Source organism: Mustela nivalis, assembly GCF_964662115.1.
Source record: "Mustela nivalis genome assembly, chromosome: 12".
In the NCBI taxonomy this organism is placed as follows: domain Eukaryota; kingdom Metazoa; phylum Chordata; class Mammalia; order Carnivora; family Mustelidae; genus Mustela; species Mustela nivalis.
The window spans coordinates 14,340,327-14,358,431 of record NC_139031.1 but is presented as its reverse complement, the minus strand read 5'-3'; the positions used below and the strand labels follow the sequence as shown (position 1 = coordinate 14,358,431).

At 35.7% G+C, this 18,105-nt stretch overlaps 1 protein-coding gene across 4 annotated transcripts in view; it reads left to right on the top strand.

Moving 5' to 3' along the window:
* The window catches only part of TRIM24 (tripartite motif containing 24), a 93,115-nt gene that overhangs the window by 70,404 nt on the left and 4,606 nt on the right, over positions 1-18,105 (top strand). Inside the window, exons 9-15 of one of the 4 annotated variants that reach the window (XM_082693698.1) lie at positions 1,948-2,216; positions 6,889-7,062; positions 10,463-10,636; positions 12,768-12,903; positions 14,324-14,396; positions 15,466-15,634; positions 17,485-17,813. In XM_082693698.1, coding sequence (XP_082549824.1) covers positions 1,948-2,216; positions 6,889-7,062; positions 10,463-10,636; positions 12,768-12,903; positions 14,324-14,396; positions 15,466-15,634; positions 17,485-17,813 — 1,324 coding nt within the window. The remainder of the gene's footprint in view (positions 1-1,947; positions 2,217-6,888; positions 7,063-10,462; positions 10,637-12,767; positions 12,904-14,323; positions 14,397-15,465; positions 15,635-17,484; positions 17,814-18,105) is intronic. The other 3 variants (XM_082693699.1, XM_082693700.1, XM_082693701.1) reach the window with 3 other exon arrangements.

Here is an 18,105-nt window from a genome sequence, read left to right as displayed (position 1 = left end):
TTAACATGCACACAGAAAAGTGCCCCAGTTTTAAGTATTAGAGCCCACCGAATAATCACAAAGGGAAACTATCATTTTTGGTCAGTTCACATACCTTCGCAGGCAGGTCAGCAGAAAGTAATTACTTTCATTTTCCTATATTATTTGCTAGTAGAAAAAGTCTTCACTTCTTTGCTTCTTAATTTCTCACAGGGAACCTATAGAAGTAGAAATTTAAGAATTCCCTATACATTCTTCATTCAACCACCAATGTATTCCCTTTGATGACAGTTTTTGGTCTCATTGACTGTTTCGAAGACATCAAAGATAGTTACCCTTTCATTTCCTAGGCTAGATTCTGGGTAGGAAAGGAAGAAGTGGCTAGAAAGAGAGACAGTGCTGTCATAATATACCAAGAAAGAAAGCAATAAGCTTACACAGATCTCATCCATACAACAGAAGAACAAAAAGGATGGTGATAAGATGACCCCTGAGGCTTAGTTTCAAAGTGCATGCAGCAGTGTATTTATAATTGGTGGGTGACAGGCAACTGGAATCACACACGATCTCACCTCTATTACTAAAAAGAAGCATCTTAATACAAAGTGTGTTTATAAGTAACTGTCTGTTATCCTACCCCACCAAACCACCATACCTTTAGCTCTACAGAGAACCTATCCACATAAATAGTCATATACAGAAATATGTGTACTTACAAGCATATTGCTTACACTATAAACCACATGATGTAGACGTAGGTAAAATTAAGAGTATGTGTGTAACTATACACACATAAGTGGATATAATTTTACATGAATCTGTATCAGCAAAAACAAAATAAAACAGCATCTCTATTTGTGAAGTTTGTGCAAATCCTGTAAAAAAATTAAACAGTATCGTTTACTGTAAGACTTCTCAGAGCTATCATTTACAGTTGTATAAATTGTCATTTACAATGAAGTTTGTGTCTTAAATACTCTAACAAGGAGACAAGCTTTCCTAAACTTGTTTATCCATGGCTTCTGAAAAATAGAAGAGTATAAGGGAAAAATTGATCTAGGTGAATGTTCAGTAAATGTCTTAGTGAGTTTGGGTAAGTTGTTGAATCTCTCTGAACCCTTAGATCCCTTGTCCAAAGAAAGGACTTAAACAAGGATATGCATAGACTTACTATCATATTGCCTGCATACAATGAGTATTTAATGAATGATAGCCACATTTTTTAGGATGTTTTTGCTTAGTAAATCAGAAACATTTGATTCTGTACTTCTGAAGAACTCAAGCTTTGGCCTTGTGCTTTAATCAGATTCAGTTAGAGGCACCTTTGAATTCTAAAAGTGTAACTGTAAGCCAGAGTATTGTCTCTCAGAGGACTGATGTAGTGTGCACTGTGAAGATATAAGGAACTTGAAAGGTTACGAATTGCTCATACTAGAGAATCAGAAATATATTGTAGGAATTTTAGAACCAGTGTGAGGTTTGCTTGTTTTGTTTTGATAAACAACAGCAGTTCTCAAGATACAATATGAGGCTGTTTTAGGAGACCACAAGGACTCCCTTTTCCAACTACATGCCAGTCTGTGGCCAGTTTTCTTCAGATATTTCAACCCAAAGTATAATGACAGATAATGCAAAAACAGAAGAGTTCAACTTTTAGGCGAAACATGTAGAGGAGATTTTTAAAATAATGACACTCCACTGATTTTTTTAAAAAATTATTTTTCATAAAAATATTATGAGTTTGTTATTTTTAAATGAATTGATAGGTAAAAAGTGCTTTTAATGGGTTCTAATATGGTAAAATTTGATTAGAACTTACATAAACAAAAGCTCTGTGGGGCCTTCTATTTTTAAGAGTCTGAAGTGTTTCTGAGACCAAAAAATTTCTGGGCAATTTGAAGTTCAGCAAAAATAGCCTTATTTCACTATCAGAAAAACTTTACAACTTAACTTTTTCTCTTTGATTAGGTTCTTTAGTAATTGAAGATAAAGAGAGTCAGCCACAAATGCCTAAGCAGAATCCTGTTGTGGAACAGAATTCACAGCCACCAGGTGGTTTATCTTCAAACCAGTTATCCAAGTTTCCAACACAGATCAGCCTAGCTCAATTACGACTCCAGCATATGCAGCAACAGGTAATGGCTCAGAGGCAACAGGTGCAACGGAGGCCAGCACCTGTGGGTTTACCAAACCCTAGAATGCAGGGGCCCATCCAGCAACCTTCCATCTCTCATCAGGTAAATTTGGAAGCAGGCCTGTCCTAACTTAGATAATTATAGTACAATTGTATTCAGCATCTTTTAAAATAACCAAGACATCTATCATCTATGATATAAATATATGAATTTATAAAAATTTATCAAAGTATCCCTGATTTTACTCCTAGTTTTTGGTCTTTCTCAAAAAGGAATTAATGGTTTATTTAGCCGGTACAACTATTTTCATCTACTCTTTGTTCTCTTCAGTTATAACCGAGGATAAATGTTTGCATTCCTAACCAACTCATGCCTATGGCTGACGATAAAGTTGTGTATCTGTAACTCATCATTCCCATATTAGTGCTTTAGAATGATTTCTACTTCAGTTATCTAGTCTTTGCGGGGATGCAGTGTTTAGGAAAACTGCAGTGCGTCTTAGAAATTAGGGTAAAACGAAAGAGAAAAAGGCTGGGGAGTGGTTCACTAGAAATCTCCCTTCTTCAGACTCTGAGCAGGTATTCCATGAACATTCTTATTTTTGCTAGCTACAAAGTATTCCATTTACTTTTAATCTATTTTTGAAGATAAGTTTATATGCTCTGTTAAAGAGTTTTATCATCCCGCTCAAGTGAGATCTGGGTATGCTTAATAGTTTACTCAAGAATGTAAAGTCTGATTAATTCATACAAATGTTATTTTACAGTTACATTTATTTATTTGTACTCTTCTATTTGTAAGAAGGATTTGAAGTAGTATACTTTAAATGGATTGGCACAAAGGAATGAAATGGAACAAGGCTTAATAAGAATCAAAAGTGTGCAGAACTAGGTTAAGAATTCCTTTACTTGAGAACAAGACTTAGACGAGAAATTTTTTCACAACCAAAGAAAACAAGAAACAGATGTAATATCTATATTATTTGGTAAAAAGGAAACATGCCAGTTAACTAGGAAAGAACCTTTTAACTAGTATTTTTCCAGTGCTAAGAGGAATGTATAATGTGGTTCTTTATGAAAAAGTACTTAAGAATGGCATAATAATACTTTTTGTAGCAATTTTACAAAACAGGGAATTTGTCTTCATAGGGCTCTTACTTACCCTGAATGAAGTTATGGACATGTATAGATCCTGATTTTGTTAAGTTGCTCTGTGAAGACCTAAAGCAATTTATTTCAGGCTTATGGCTTTCTAGTAATTTGATTAAGAAGGCATATCAAATCCAGGGGAATATTAATGTACCCAGTAGATTATTCCTCTAGAACTTTGTTTTAACTCGTGTTTCACAGGAAGTAATTAACAAAGAATTTAAGACGTCTTTGGTGGGTGTTCCATGGGAAAAAACTTTGTACACTTTAGATACCAGGAGCACAACTGACAGAGTTGAAATTTTAAGAAAATTGAGGAATAATTTTATCATTACCTCTGCAGATTGATACAGTGCAGATAGACCTTAAAAAGTACCAAAATATTTGTAAAGATAAATTTGAAGAGAAGAGAGAGTTCAGTGCCTAGTGCTAAGCATTTTCATGATTACTATTTATGTTAAGTGTCTGGGAGATTGAAAAGTGATTTTTATTTAAGTTTATTAACATGAAAAAAGATAAATTCATTATTTTTGTTAATTGCCTTTTCACTAAGAAGTAAGAAACTGAGGCATTTAGTAGATACTATGTGACTTGGTCCCTCTATCATTGTTATTTACAAGGAGTCACAAAGAAAATGACGTCTCAGCATTCGCCTACTTATCTCAGAAATTTGCTTTTGATCTTATTTTTTTCCTCTCTAGGATTTACTGCTGTATAATCTATATAATACACAATCTCTATTCTGAAACCTAGTTTTTCCTCATAGAAATAAAGTAATTTTTACATCTTTTGGTTGTTCCCTCACACAGTATTGTTTTTCTACTACTCTCAGTGACTCCTGAATCTTCTTTCACACTCATCTCTCATTTTTATGTGTTCTCTGCCAAATACTCATACATTTTTCACGCATCAGTCTGTCCTCCATAAGTTTTTACAATGCTCTGCCCAGCTATATACTTAGTTTTCTACCAGTTTATTTACATATAAGTGTGGGAAGGTATCTGTCTATAAGGAGGTTGTGTGTGCCTCTGGCTTTGTGGGTATGTTCAAATCTCACCCTATATCTGTCCATAGGACACAGTTAAGTTTAAAGGACTGCTTATAAAAATTGCTTGCATGAGAGTTCCTTATTTCTTATTCCTTTGAATATTAGCCAGGTAATCTGCATGGTTAAAGAGTTGTATGGTGCAGAGGTAAGACGGAACTAAGTGTTACAAACCTGGTAGACAGTGCATCTATTTATTCAGCAATATGCAGTCTATTTCAGTGGACAGATCACACCTGGTTAGAGAGCACTGTCACCTGTTATTTTATACACACTCCACAGCAATGCTTCTCACTCCTGAGTCACATTTACTGCTGTGGAGATACTCTTGCTCATGTGTATACATTAATTTTCCTGAACAGTGAATAGATGTTAGAAGGACATCTGCTATCCTTCATGGTTATTATGCACAGTTGGGAACTACTGACCTAAAATACAGTCAAAACCTATAATCATAAAGGTACTTAGAGTGAGGGTGAGGATAATGGTGTTTATATGTCAGTTTGCTTAAGCGCTCAATTATCTCTCTTTTTTCTTTCTGTATCGTCCTTGCAAATTAGTTGATTCCATGTAATTAAAGTTGCACTGGTTTTGGTTTTTCTCTTATGAGCATAACTAGTTCCTAGTCCTATTCTTCAAAGTTGCCTCCCCTGTCTAACACAATCAACTATAACAGTTTAGGAGAGGGAAGAACACCTGACGTCTTACCAAACTGTGAGCTCCTTGAGGGCAGGGTTGACACCATTCTGACACCAGTTGCTCAGACTACGTTACTCTAGCGCCAAGTGTTGTTCCTTGACTGTATCAATGTGTAAATCTGAGTGCGGCTGTGAGAGTGGGGTAGCAAAGGACTAATGGAAGTTCCTTCATTGTCTCTTAAGGACCGTTTTGGATGATTTCCCACTCTTTAAAAAGTTACCTCTTAGATAAATTAAGAACTTTTTCACTATTTCGACTGTAATTCCCCAGTTGTTTTCTGTTAACGTTTCTCTGCTACAGAACTCTTCAAGCCACAAAACTTGAAAAATCAAAGAGAATGGCTATGGCTTCAGGCTTATGCATCTGTACAGTTGTGACATTTTCTCTAATACTTTTCTCTTCTTCACCCACAGAATTTCCCTTGTATTGAAACTGTATCTAAATCTATTTTTGAGTCTGTAATTGCTGGCCACTCTTGAGAGTTGTTACCCAGTGCCAACTGATTTATAAGAGTGGGGGGAAAGAAGTATTTACCCAGGAAAAGAGAGTAAATTTCACAAATGAGAAAGGAAAAGTAAAAATAGAGGGCAAAATTAGAGCTACCTTTTATAGCTCTCTCCTTCGGAGGACCGAAAGTTAAGGTGCTGTTACTTCAGCCCTGTACATTTCACGTTTGTCCCCTTGTGAATATGGAGGTTAATACTTCCCCTTCTGAGAAGTTCTAATCACATACAGTTGAGAGAGCTAAAAATAAGTACTTGCTTTACAACAAATTGCCAACCATAGAATTGGTTCACCATGAGACTGCAACTGGCATATAGGGTTACCTTTTTCTAGAACACTGGTCTCAATTTCCAGGGCTAGCATTTATGCACAAAGTAGGCTTGCCTTCCCAGCCCTTGCCCTATCGTATAACCCACCATTGTTGTCCTTGAAGCGTTTCCATTTGAAATCTATTTTCCTTTAGGGAAATTCATCCTCTCAGCTCTAATTAGTACCTTAATCCACCCCCAGCTACACACCAGCAGGTGTTTTGGTAATGACATAGCGGAGTAGATTTGGATGAAAGCTCTAGTGCTGCCTTTCACTAGCCGTGTGACCTTTTTCAAGTTCTCTAAGCTTTCTAATGTTTAGTGTCCTAATTTGTAAAATGAGGGGAAGATAATAATGAGGTAACTCATGTAAAATGCTAATCATAATGCCTGACATATGGTTTGACCTCAGTGAGATCTAAAACACATTAATTTTTAAATGTTATTAATAACAACTATTTTCATAATTCATGATTTATTGGTTAGGAGTGCAGACCTTGGAGCCACAGTGCCTGAGTTCAAGTTCCAGCTTCATCTTTAATTATCTTCATTAATCTGGGGCAGGTTATTTAACTTCTCTATACCTCGGTTTCCTTTTCTCAAAAATGAAGAGAATTCCTACCTCATAGTATTGTTGGGAAGATTAAATGAGTTAACTCACATAAAGCCCTTAAAGCAGTACTTGGCATGCAACAGCTGCTCAGTAAATGCTAGCAATTACTATTCTACCATCACATTACTTGAGGACATCTGAAGAGGGCAGTTCTTTGCAAAATGTAATCATCAGAGACTTTGAAGTATACCAAACACAAATTTTCCCTACTTCCTTAACATGGCCTATGTCCAGTCCTTTTTTAACCTGCTTAAAGTTGGAAACCTTCCCCCAAGGCTCTTTCCTAATAAAACTTTTCACATAGTTATACACATTCTAGAAGGCTGCCTCTTTCCCCCCATACCCATGTTATAGTGTTAATAAGTTATTCATCTGTGACAGAGGTGCTGTCTTTCTGTGAAAGATTTGTCTTTCAAGGGATGATTTTTACTAAATTGGTTTAATTTCTTTTTTCCAGCAGCCCCCTCCACGTTTGATAAATTTTCAGAATCACAGCCCCAAACCCAATGGACCAGTTCTTCCCCCACATCCTCAACAGCTGAGATATCCACCAAACCAGAACATACCACGACAAGCAATAAAGCCCAACCCACTACAGATGGCTTTTTTGGCTCAACAAGCTATAAAACAGGTATCCATATTTGCTTTCTTTGGCTTCTTGTTCTGCTTCTCTATTTTTAGATCACATTAAATTTATAGATAAAGCAATGAAGAGCAAGAGCAAGTCCCCCCCCCCCCCAACCCCCTGGATTGGTTGATTTGAGAGAGAGAAAGTGCATGAGTGGTGGGGAGGAGCAGAGGTAGGAGAGAGAATCCTTAGGCAGACTCCCTGATGAGTGTGGCTTCTGATGTGGGGCTCAATCCCAGGTCCCTGAGATTATGACCTGAGCTGAAACCAAGGGGTTGGATACTTAACTGACTGAGCCACCCAGGCACCACCGCCCCCCTTTTTTTTAAATAAATGTGAGTTACCAGGTTTTATTATACACAGACTAATAGAGACAAAGCTAAGAGAAAAGGTCTTGATTTGTAATTAACAAGAAAAATCAAGCCACTTATGTTGATACTGGAGTGAAGTCCCAGAATAATCAATGAGTCATAGTATGAATTTTGGCAATACTGATAGGTGTAGCTTTTAGCTGAATTCATTAAGACAGAAATATTCTAACAAATACAGGTTATATTTCTGCAAAAGAGAACATAAATGAATCTTTAAGTTGTTATAAGGAGACTTCTTAAAAACAAACTTAAAGTTTTAATATGAGGTACATAAATATCTGATTAAGCTTAATATTTACAGTTATAAGTCCAATGAAGTTTAATATTTATATTCTTAATGTTTTGGGTAAAATTATTTTTTAGATAAGACATTACTTTTTAATAAGTAAAAGTTCTCTTTGTCTTCTCCAAGAACTTGTGTCAGCAGTCTTTCCAGCTTAACACTTATAGATTGATTTCAGTTTTCAGGTTTTTTTGCCAAGACCAAATAAGAAATATGCTATTTTCATAATTCTGTGATATTTGTTTAATCAAATGATCTGAAAATTCTGTTGTAAAAAGTACACACACTATAAGTGTGTGTGTGTGTGCGCGCGTGTGTGTATAATTAATTAGGCTTTATTGTAATACCACTAAATTTTCTTAAATAGTATTTTACAAAAATACTTTTATTTAAAAGTCATACCTCTATTTCATCAGTAAAGGGAGGTGCAAAGGGCCCAAACTAGCCTTAAACTTTCCTAATAATTTTTGTGACCTTGTGCAAGCTTAATCTTTTAAATGTCATTTGCCCAAACTATGCATTGAGTACCTTGTAGAGTTGTGCTGAAAGTGAATGCTAACATATACAGAAACATCTAGCACATTCTGTGTATACAAATGTATACTTTCCTTCTTCCCCATTTATTATTTTTAATGCGTAGACACATACTCTAAGAATGTTTTTTAAAATGTTTCCTGGTCAGAATGTAAACATGAACAAATAAATGAACAAACTAAGAGAATATAGTGGGGAATTGGTTTTCAGTTGGTTAATGTAATAAACTGTAACATACTTGCATGGTGAGAATACTTTAACCTATTGAGAAAATGCGGTAATCTATATGTGATTATGTTATATGGGAAACGTTCTAGAATTTTTGTGGGGCATTACCTCATTTTCCTGGTTGTGTATCTGTTTTATCGTATGTGTGATATATATGATTTATATTTACATCATATGTATATGACATATATGTATGATATATATGTATATACATGATATATAAAAACCTGGAAAAATAAAAAACATTATCTATAACTGTGATTATTCTGTGGAAGGGAAGGAGGATTAAGGTCCAGAGAAAAAGAAAAAGATGGATGATGGATGGATGGATGGATACATATGATGGGTAGGTGGTGAAGAGAGGACATTCACAGGTTTCTTTACACAGTATTTTCAGTAAAGAATATAAATTAGATTTTTCAAAATTGGAATGCTTTGACACTATCAGTCTTTATAGTGTAGTCTGTATATAAACCTTGTGTTTGGAGATCTTTTTTTCCCTTGCATAGTCTTGAGATGCCTCTCAGTTGATTTCCTTTTATTTTATGTTTCATTGTTATATTATGAAAATTTTCAAACACAGTAAGTTGAAAAGTTGTATAGGAGACATATTGTTCTATTTGCCTTCTCATTTATTATTCCATCCATATACCTATCTATTCATCCATCTACCAATCAGGTGTTTTTATTTTTTGACAGGTTTTGAAGTCATTTGTAGAGAGCATCATGGTTCACCTCTATACTTCTCATTCCTAGTATTCTCTGGATTAATGTATTTGTCTCAGCTTTAACTGAGATTTAACTTAAATAACAAAAATTCTCCTCCAGTGCTTGTTGAGGTTTGATTATCTGTTCATATTTAAGAAGTGGGTTAAAAAAAAATCCTAAAAGCCTTGGGCTAGAGCTAACGTTTGATGATTGAGATTTCATGCTAGATTAAGGCTATGAGGCAGATTTATTGGGAGAATTCCGAGTGTTGCCATTTTTAAATGTTAGGCTGGCCCAGTTCCCAGAGGATCTTCCTGTCCTCCACCTAAAATGCAGGGCCTGGCTGCTCCTTGAAGCCACACGGGTAAGAAGAATGGTAGGGGGCCAGTGGCAGAGTGTGAGGGAAGCTCAGCATTCAGTGTGAGTATGGTTTCTTAATCTTTGTTTTTAGTGGAGTACTTTTCTTCCTTCTCCTGAACCTGGTGCCTTTCAGTCAAATGACACTGTTTTACCTATTTTAGACAATAAACTTCCAGCCTTCATCTGTGGAGATGGAGGAAGTCCCCATTATCTTGGGGTAACTGCAGGTAAAGAAGGAAAGGAACATGGGCTTTAGTGCTTCTTAAACAGACTCTCAGCAGATCTTCCTGTTTTCAGCCCCAGATTCACCTTTCATGCTTCTAATTTCCAAGCCCATAAGGGTTCTGCAGTATATATTGACTTCTCTGTTTTCCGCACTGCCAGCTTAGGTTTCAGCTTTAGCAAATTGACTAAATGTTCGTCCATCTTCTTTACAGCTTCCAAAATGGGATTTCTGTCTTCTTTCCTATGTTCTTTGAGTCAAAATCCTTTTTTAAAAATTCCCCATAACCATTACTTTAGTTTCAGATGTGTCAGGTAGGGACTGAAGAAAATGTATGTGTTTAGCCCTCCATCTTTACCTCAAAGTTCCTGTCTATGTATGTATTCCTTTTGCAATATATACAAGCTTTCTGAGATGGGGTATTATGGTTTTCTGGTTTAAAAAAAATCAGTGCTTTTAATTTTTTTTATTTTTGGACAGGATTAATGATATATGTTAAATATATATATATATATATATATATATATATATATCCATCTCCTCCCCTTCCCCCCGCCTTTCAGTTGAAATTCTAGTTGAATTCAAATAGCAGAATGTATCTTCTACTTTGTTTTGTAACAGAGGAACAGGGATTAGTTGGACATTCTGTGTTTTGGCCTGCTGATAGACCACCTTTCTCCTCTCTCGCTACTGTAGTGGCAGATCAGCAGTGGGCAGGCTACCGCATCAACTGCCAACAGCACATCCTCTACTCCTTCTAGTCCCACCATTACTAGTGCAGCAGGATATGATGCAAAGGCTTTCGGTTCACCTATGATTGATTTGAGCTCACCAGTGGGAGGTTCTTATAATCTTCCTTCTCTTCCAGATGTAAGTATACAGAAAATTTATACTAAGAATCTTTTGAGAATTTTTAAGTGAACTTAGATCTGGTAAAAAGCCTTGAGTTAGTCAGATTATAGGTTGTGTGTTTGGTTTTAGAAGTCATTTTTATTCTTTAGAAATATAACAGGAGGAAAAATAAAAATGCTAAGCATTTAAATATACTATGGAATATATTTCATGGCACTGCAGTTAAAGGTATCTGTGAATGAATGATTACAGTGATGGAATAGGGAAAGCAGGGAAGTGGAGGATCTGAGAAGAGGTACTGGCAAGTTGAATTGCTGGAATGTGCTCTTTTAGAGTAAGGCTGGCAGGGGAGACTAGAATTGAAGACATCAGAAGAGGTGGAGACAATTTTAACAATGGAAATGAAAACATTTTCTCCCAGATCATACTGGCCAGTGCAGAATTACCTCTGATTTATTTTATATTTAAATTAAATACATGCACTTGCTATTTTTGTAAGTATGACTTTTTTAAAAATCTCCAAAGGCAGAAAATCCAACATTCTATAGACAGATCTCCAAGTATAAGTTGATACTTATTTTACCTTATCTTAACCCTGTAAGGTTAGAAAATTGTGACAGAAACATTACAAACTTAAAAGAAATATCTTGTCAGATTGTAAAATAATTTTTTAATTTTCATTTAGTTGGTTTTTCAAGTTATTGAGATCAACTAATACTTCAATGTTAATCTTACCAGAGTTTCTTAATTTTTAAAATAATGGTGTATACTTTAAATGGGTGAAGTACATGTATTTTTCATACTTTGATACTTCCTATGTGGTACATAGTAAAACTTCTTTTGTCTCATTCCTATAATTTTATTTTAGCTTTTAGGATTACCTTGCAATGTAAATAACTTTTCTTACATTAAGAGCCAGTAGTTCCAGTCACATTGCAGTATGTTTTACACTCTGAAAAGTATTGGCCAAGGTATTGCCCAAGAAATATTAAACATAATTTAACATAAAGGTGTGCTTACCACCTACCCTAAAGAGAACCCTCAGAAAGTAGAATTGTCCTTCTGCTCTTTTCTCTGCAGTCCTCAGGTACAGATGACACTTTGTCTCCCAGGCTTGCTCGACTGAAATTCTTTATCTGAACCATAGAATAAAGAAGCTTTTTCTCAGTCCTCTCAAAGATGGTTCATAACTAGCACCATTCTAGATGGAAAGTTGAAAAGTAAATTTATCACACACAATCTGTGCCCTAGGACCATAAGACTTAAGCCCCTCATAGAATCCTGATTGAAAAGGGCTGGAACTATGTTAGAGAACTGAACTTGAACTTTAATCACAAAGACATTTTGGGGAAATAACTGTCTATTTAAGCATGATAAGTATTTGCATCTAGAGAATTAAAGTCTTACTCAGTAGAAATTTATCAGTATTTTAACCAAGAAGTCAATTAAGAAAAAAGTGTTTCCTTTATACCTATTACATTAAAGCAATAATCTAGAGAGGATCCATTCTTCCTACCAAATAGTAGTAATGTACTTAAATGAGTTAGTGTTCTAGAAATGTGTGATGTGTGGGCCTACTTGATCTATGTAGTCATACCAGAGCACCAGTTCTCAATGTGAGCCAAAGACAGTGGGGGTTGGGGGCTCCACAAGATCCTTCCTTTGTAAGGCCATATTTTCTTCATATTGTTCAACCAAAACCACACAGCACAACAGATTGTGTGCGGAAGCAGATATAAGAAACTAGTTGGCTGTTAGTAAGCCAAATTAAAGAGGTTTGCTAACATGTAAAACTGTGCTATTTTTCTCATCACCTTTTTTTTTTTTATTGACTACCATTTGTTATTTTTAAATAAGTATTTTTTGTTTCAATTTTGATGGGTTTGAATGACACATGATACTCTTATCTTTGCTGATAACTTCTGAACTACTATGTCCTCAGCATATTTACTAAGATGGAACATTAAGAAGAATGAAAGCTTTTTCAAGATTGTTTATGGGGAAAATATGCATCAGAACTTCTCAAATAGGATATTTACATATTTTATTATTTGATAGTAATTATACTATTAAACTTTTCTATTAAATTTAAAGTAGTTTTTAACTTGCAAAGTCAGGATGCCGTGAAATAAATTTCTTTTCTTATAAGATTGACTGTTCAAGTACTATTATGCTGGACAATATTGTGAGGAAAGATACTAGTATAGATCATGGCCAGCCAAGACCGCCCTCAAACAGAACCGTCCAGTCACCAAATTCATCAGTGCCATCTCCAGGCCTTGCAGGTAAAGTGGGCTTCTTTGGATTTTGTGAGTGTGTCCCATTTAACTCTACTTGCAATGACCCCTATACCCCTTTTGGTTGGATGATTAAAATGAGTCTTGAGTTTTTGGCACTATTTAAAATTAATATACTTTCAAAGTGGGAAGCAAAGGTTAAACATCTGTACCTTTCCAATTTCAATAAAACTTACAGGCCTTAGAGCATTCCCAAGAGGAAATTAGTATTATACATTCTCTTTTTGATAAGTTTGCCTGTGTTGTGGTCTCTTTTGGGGTGTAAGTTGCCTAGGGTCCAAATTTAGCAGTGTCATTCACTTCTTTGGTGGTTTTGTTATTTAATTAATGTTTAAAAAATTTTTAACATACCTACTCATTTCCTTTAAAGCACTCTATACCTACCCCCAGAGACCTTGGCAAAATAGGTACTCTAGAACAAAATAAGGAAGGAGGAGAATTTCTCAGGTCATTCAGCAGTCACACAACAGTAATGAGGCAGTTACACAATTTAAAAGGAGATGCTTACTTAAAACATAAACTGGAAGAACACTGTTGGCAAAATATGGCAGAGAAAATGTTTAATTATAAAACAAGTTTGTACAAATAAATAAGGCAAGTACTCAGTATTGCCAGAGGACATGAGTAGATAATTCCCTGAAGAGGAAATACAAATAGCCAGTAACTTGGGGGATTAAGTCTCACTAGTGGTCATTAAAAATATCAAAACAAGACATAATTTCTAACTGTTGAAGTAGCAAAGACTTAAAATAGTGAAAATACTCATTGATAAGAATGTGAGAAGAGAATACTCCGATACATAGCTGGCGGGAATGTAAGTTGACAAAACATTTCTGTGAGCCATTTTTACAATATTACTAAAGCTAACATTTATCCATTGCTGACTCTGTGCTAGGCATTGGGCAAAGTATCTTAAGGTCATTGCCTGTAGAATACTTGTTTCAGTATCTCCATTAATTGGTCTCTGTGTGGCTTTCTTACTTGGACTGCTTTTATATCAGCGCCTGCCACTTTTTATTGTCTTCTGTAGCTTTCACTGATGCTGGTGTCCTCACTGACATTTTACCATGGTTATTCTAACTTGGAACATTTGACAGTGTTTGGAAACATTTTTGGTTGTCACATCCTAGGTGGAAAATACAGAGGGATACTGCTAAGCATCCTACAGTGCACAGAATCCTGCACCCCCCAAACAAAGAATTATCTGGCCTAAGATGCTAACAATAGGCTGAGACCCCTGCTAGTCTAAGGGAGTTAGACTTTGCTGGGAGTCCAACAACTGCTTACTGTTTTCTATTATTTAGTTGTGTTCCGGTTTCAATGTAGTATTATGTCAGCACATTCAATAGGAATTTAATACATAATTATTAACTCATTTTATGAATGTGAATGATTTCCTCTTCTTCAGGACCTGTTACCATGACTAGTGTACACCCACCAATACGTTCACCTAGTGCCTCCAGTGTTGGGAGCCGAGGAAGGTAAACTGACTCAACCTTTATTCTCTCATATATAAATCTCCAGTTAGATTTCTCTTGACTGTTGCTCCAACGTGCTCTTTTTTTGAACAGCTTCCTTTATTTTTAACTTTTAAATTAAAATGTTAATAATTATTAATATTAATTTGATAAACTAGTGGATCAAGTAAATAAAGTGCAGTTTTGTCTTTAAAGGTACAGAAATTGGGATGGGGGTTAATATGTTGAAAATAAGAAAATACATTTGACTTTGCCTAATAGCAAGGAAAATTTAAATGAAGTAGGTATCACATGCTGTACTATATAGGAATGTATACAAATACAAGCTTAGGGGGAAAAGAAACAATAACTTTATACTAACTTCAGTGTTCTGACTTTTTTTAAAGCCAAACATTAATTCTGCCTTAAAATAAATGAACTCATAATAGTTGAAATTCTATCTCAGCTTACTGCTTTGCTCCTCTACTTCTTATACTTGCAAATTTCTCCTAGATAATGAACCCAGTTCTTAACTTGCCTAATCATATGGAAGAAGCATTCTCTGCAGAGAAAAATGTTGCTTTTAATCCCCTAGAACACAGTGGCTATCTGTAAAAGGTTTTTGTCCCACTACACTTTTAAATAGCAAAACACCAATAATTTATGTCTCTAGTTAATTGTCTTCACACTTCGTGACAGTAAATCATTAATGGGAGTCCAGGGTCTCTGTCACTGAATAGAGAAGGAAATGGGACATGGGAAAGCCTAAAAAGAAGATGCTAGCTCTAAGATACTGAGTTTCAGTTGTAGAGCTTCAAAATATTGAAGCCAATTTTCTTTTAATTCAGATTTTATTTAAATGTATTTAAATGTCTTTCCAGAAGTATAATGTAACTATTTAGATAGGCTAATATATAAAACTTTTTATACATGAAGCAGTTGCTTTTCAGTTATGTATCATTTATTGATAATGGAACATAGTAACCATTGCTGTGAAGATATAGCATTATTCCTAAAAGCAGTTGTTACACTTTGTCTTGAAATGTTTAAGGTGGCATTCTTTGATTTTTGTTCCCCCATTTCTTTCTTATAGTTCTGGCTCTTCCAGCAAGCCAGCAGGAGCGGATTCTACACACAGAGTCCCAGTGGTCATGTTGGAGCCAATCCGAATAAAACAGGAAAATAGTGGACCTCCTGAAAATTATGATTTTCCTGTTGTTATAGTGAAACAAGAATCAGATGAAGAATCTAGGCCTCAAAATGTAATTATATTAATTTGGGGAATATTATGCCTATTTGGGGGATAGGATGAAAGAAACTTTTAAATAGCAGATAGGAGATTATAATTTGTTATATTTGAAAACCAGGAAATAGTCAACCAGGGTCGAAAAATTTAAGGAACTCTCTCAGTAAATTAAAAGAAAAAGATGGATAAAAAACAGAAGAGTTTGAGAAATCAGAGGCTCAAACAAGGAGGTTGGGCATTTGAATAAAACAGCATGGAAGATAACTGCCCAAAAAATAATACAATGAAGCTTACTGTAACTGAAAAGTATGATCATCTGAGTTGAAAGGACCCATCAAGTACCAGAACATTAAATGAAAAAAGGACACAAGTTACTACCATAAGTTTCAGAATACTGGGATTTCTAAAAGCCTCCACATGGAAAAAAAACATACAAAGGAGCAGACATCATAATGGCACCAGGTCCTCAAAATGGACACTTGAATCTGAAAGATAGTAAGGAAATATCCAAATTGTGAAGGGGAAAATATTTCATAGCCAGGATTCTGTATCAATCATGCATAAAGATTAAATAAGCATTTTTTAGACATGTATGTAGGGTCTCAGAAATTTTAACTCTCATGCATTCATTCTCAGATATTTGAGAATATGCTTCATCAAACATTGAGTGAACCAAGAAAGAAGGCATAAGATCCCAGAAGTGGGATCTAACACAGAAAAGAGTAGCTCCCAGTACAACAGCTTCTCTAGTACACCATGTAGCAGAGGACAGAAGACTTCACAGGGGTGTATGTAAAGGCAAAAATGTTTGGCAGTATTGAAAGGCATTTTATTGCCCTACAGAGTTTGTGAGAAAGACTTAGAATTAGGACTAGAAAAGTAAGCAAATGAAAGGAAGGAAGGGAAGCAGGAACAATTGAACCATAGTAAAAACAAAAAGACGAAAGAGGAAGTGTAGTCATAGTACATTGTATAGTTATGTAATGAGCAATATTTATAGTCCTAATTAGATAAACAGACACCTGTATTACACAAATTTGACTAAAAACGAGATCTGATCAGGATATAACCTGAATACACATTTAACCAAAAATTGAATTTTTCAGGATACTTAACCAGTGCAACAATGGTAGTGACGTGGAATCGATGTTGGCCATAAAGTTACACTGGTACCTAACAACTTAAAAACAATTAAAAAATAAATAAATTGGTCCTTAATAAAGCTTAAGAGGGTGGCAAGAATGGCATGTGTGTGTAGGGAGGGGATGGAGAGGCAGGAAAGATTAGAAAAATCTAATCTTTGATACTAAGGAATATATACATATGTTTAAAACTGAGCATGACCTGAGCTAAAGGCAGATGCCTAACTGACTGAGCCACCCAGGTGTCCCAAATTTAGATTCATCTTAGAATTATCAATGATTTCTGCAGAAGTGAAATTCTAGGATTTAAAGCACTGTACTTTTCTGTGAATGATAAAAATTCAACAGTAGGCATAGTTTCTGTCTGAGTATAATTTGAACTAATAGCTCAGTGTATTTACAATTCATATGGTTGACTCTCCACTACACACCTATTCTCCCATTTCTGTAGCTGTCAGCAAATAAAAAGAGATTTCTTATATTATCCACACTCCCTCCCATTCTGCTGATTGTGTATTTTGATGATAGTTTTTAGTAGAGGTTCATGTTTTTATCCCTGGGGACTCCTATAACAGCAATAAACCTGTCTCTTACATTTTTACTTCTTCATTACTTCCTTTGAAGTACCCGGGTGCCTATTAGAGAGGATTCTGCAGTCCAGAATTGTAATAGTACAAATAAAGTCAGTTTTGAGAAATAAGACCTATTCTTCTTTCCATTGCAGGCCAACTACCCAAGAAGCATACTCACCTCCCTGCTCTTAAATAGCAGTCAGAGCTCTACCTCTGAGGAGTCTGTGCTAAGGTCAGATGCCCCTGATAGCACAGGAGATCAACCTGGACTTCACCAGGAAGGTTCCTCACATGGAAAGTCTGACTGGCTAGATGCCTCCCAGAAGTCACCCCTTCATGGTGGAGAGACCAGGAAAGAGGATGACCCCAACGAGGACTGGTGTGCAGTTTGTCAGAATGGAGGGGAACTCCTGTGCTGTGAGAAGTGTCCCAAAGTATTTCATCTTTCTTGTCATGTGCCCACTTTGGCAAATTTTCCAAGGTAAGATGGTATTTGCTTCCCTTTCCCACATTCTTTCACTATAAAGAACAATCCCTGATCATTGTAATGTAACATGAAACCTTAGAAATGTAAATAAAAGTCCACTTCACACAAATGCATACTCCAAAACCTTCAACATAGGGTTTTCAATACTCTGCTTCCCATTGCCTGTGCATCTCTCAAAAACCTAGACTGTTGGGAAGCCTGGGTGGCTCAATTCGTTAAGTGTCTGCTTTCCCCTCATGTCGTGATCCCAGGGTCCTAGGATCGAGTCCCACATCGGGCTCCTGGC